Source organism: Triticum dicoccoides, chromosome 6B (genome assembly GCF_002162155.2).
Source record: "Triticum dicoccoides isolate Atlit2015 ecotype Zavitan chromosome 6B, WEW_v2.0, whole genome shotgun sequence".
In the NCBI taxonomy this organism is placed as follows: Eukaryota; Viridiplantae; Streptophyta; class Magnoliopsida; order Poales; family Poaceae; genus Triticum; species Triticum dicoccoides.
In genome coordinates, this window is record NC_041391.1 from 551,210,065 (window position 1) to 551,211,486 (window position 1,422).

The 1,422-nt window shown below is 42.4% G+C and overlaps 1 protein-coding gene across 1 annotated transcript; it reads right to left on the reverse strand.

The window, feature by feature from the left end:
• Positions 1 to 525: 525 nt before the first annotated feature.
• LOC119326717 lies at positions 526 to 1,178 on the reverse strand. The gene is made up of 3 exons (XM_037600339.1): positions 933 to 1,178; positions 705 to 806; positions 526 to 612 (listed from the first exon to the last, which is right to left on the reverse strand). Exons 1-3 carry the CDS (start codon positions 1,176 to 1,178, stop codon positions 526 to 528), a joined length of 435 nt encoding a protein of 144 aa, XP_037456236.1.
• Between the last annotated feature and the right edge of the window lie 244 nt (positions 1,179 to 1,422).

The window sequence follows — 1,422 nt, forward strand, 5'->3', positions numbered from 1 at the left end:
AGCTTTGATTTACCTCCATTATCCCCGAGATACTGGTGTTTGTGATGAACTAAATAGACAATTTGTTGTGCTGGGATGATTCATGATGGATTGATAAGATGAGCTTCGCAACAACTACCATCATGCATGAGCATGGGTAAAATCCAAAATTTCCCAAAGCAGCCATGTTTTTATGTGTATTCTGTTGCTTATTTCCCTCTGAAAATTGACAAAACATCCACACTTCTAGTCTTATATCCCTATGAAAATCTATTAAACATACACAAATATGCTTTTGGAGTAAGAAATTATAACCCATAAATAAGAAAATTTTAACTTAATTAGTTTTACCAATCTACATAACAAAATTTGATTTATCCACTACCGATTAACTGTAACAACACAGAAAATCAAGTCGCACACTCACACCTCAAATCTTGAGGCATGCGCAGTCTGTTGAAGCCTCAAACATAGAACCATATCATGTGAATTTCCAACAGAAAATTAGGACTCCATTTGCCTGTTTGATCCTTACCAGTTTATTAGTTACGTATCTATCAATTCCATGATCTTCCACAATGCTTCCAACCGCTTCATAACTCCTGTCGGTCCCTCGAGGTGGAAATTTTCACGCTGAGATGCAACAGAATTTATATCATGCATTAAGTCATGCAAAAATACCAACCTAACATATGCCAGTATAGTTTGACATAGATACAAATTACCATCCTTCTCAGTAGCATCTCAAAACACCAAAAGGCATCTACATCATCCTCGTATAGAACAACAAAAGGGGAAACCAGATCGGTCATACCTACAATCAATTTGTACCATTTAGGCAGTTTAAATAATTAAAGCAAAATGATGCAATACTCCCTTGAAATGCAAACCTTGACAGTATCCAGGGGAGGGATCAACCCATGCATAAAATGGAAATATATCTGACAAACCTTCATGGAAGCCGCCGCTTGAACCCCACGGAGCCGCTCGTCGCCAGCCCCTCCAGAATCGCCAGATCCAGCCGCCTCCACTCCATTCTCGGTGTCAGGCCTCAAGAGCTCCTCCCCTCGTCCTGCTACATCGACCCGAGCCGCCATGGACGGCCGCTGCGTCCGCGTTGACTGCGGGCGAACGCGCGCGTCTGACGCATATGGACCTGCCTCCGTGCCTCCCCTCCTGCTCCTCCTCTCGTCCGCCATGTGCTCGCCGCCGTCGTCCTGCTCCCGATCGAATAGGGAGCGCCGCCGCTCGATTGCAGCGCAAAAAGAATATCGAACAGTTTTTTCTTAACTCAAATATAGTTCACACGGGTTAATTTATTGTTTCATGTGCACATATTGATCAAATAAATTCTTCCAATCTAGTTAATTGTAATGATGGATTTTTGTGGTCATTCTGAATGTACAGATTTGTTGTGCGGATCTCTGAACTAATATGGATCTG

Excerpts from the sequence above, each read along its gene's own strand:
- LOC119326717 (XM_037600339.1), bottom strand. The coding sequence starts at position 1,178 with ATGGCGGACGAGAGGAGGAGCAGGAGGGGAGGCACGGAGGCAGGTCCA. Across the intron at positions 807-932 it reads TTCAAGCGGCGGCTTCCATG|AAATTGATTGTAGGTATGAC; the intron begins AAGGTTTGTCAG and ends CCTAAATGGTAC. Across the intron at positions 613-704 it reads AGATGCTACTGAGAAGGATG|CGTGAAAATTTCCACCTCGA; the intron begins GTAATTTGTATC and ends GTTGCATCTCAG.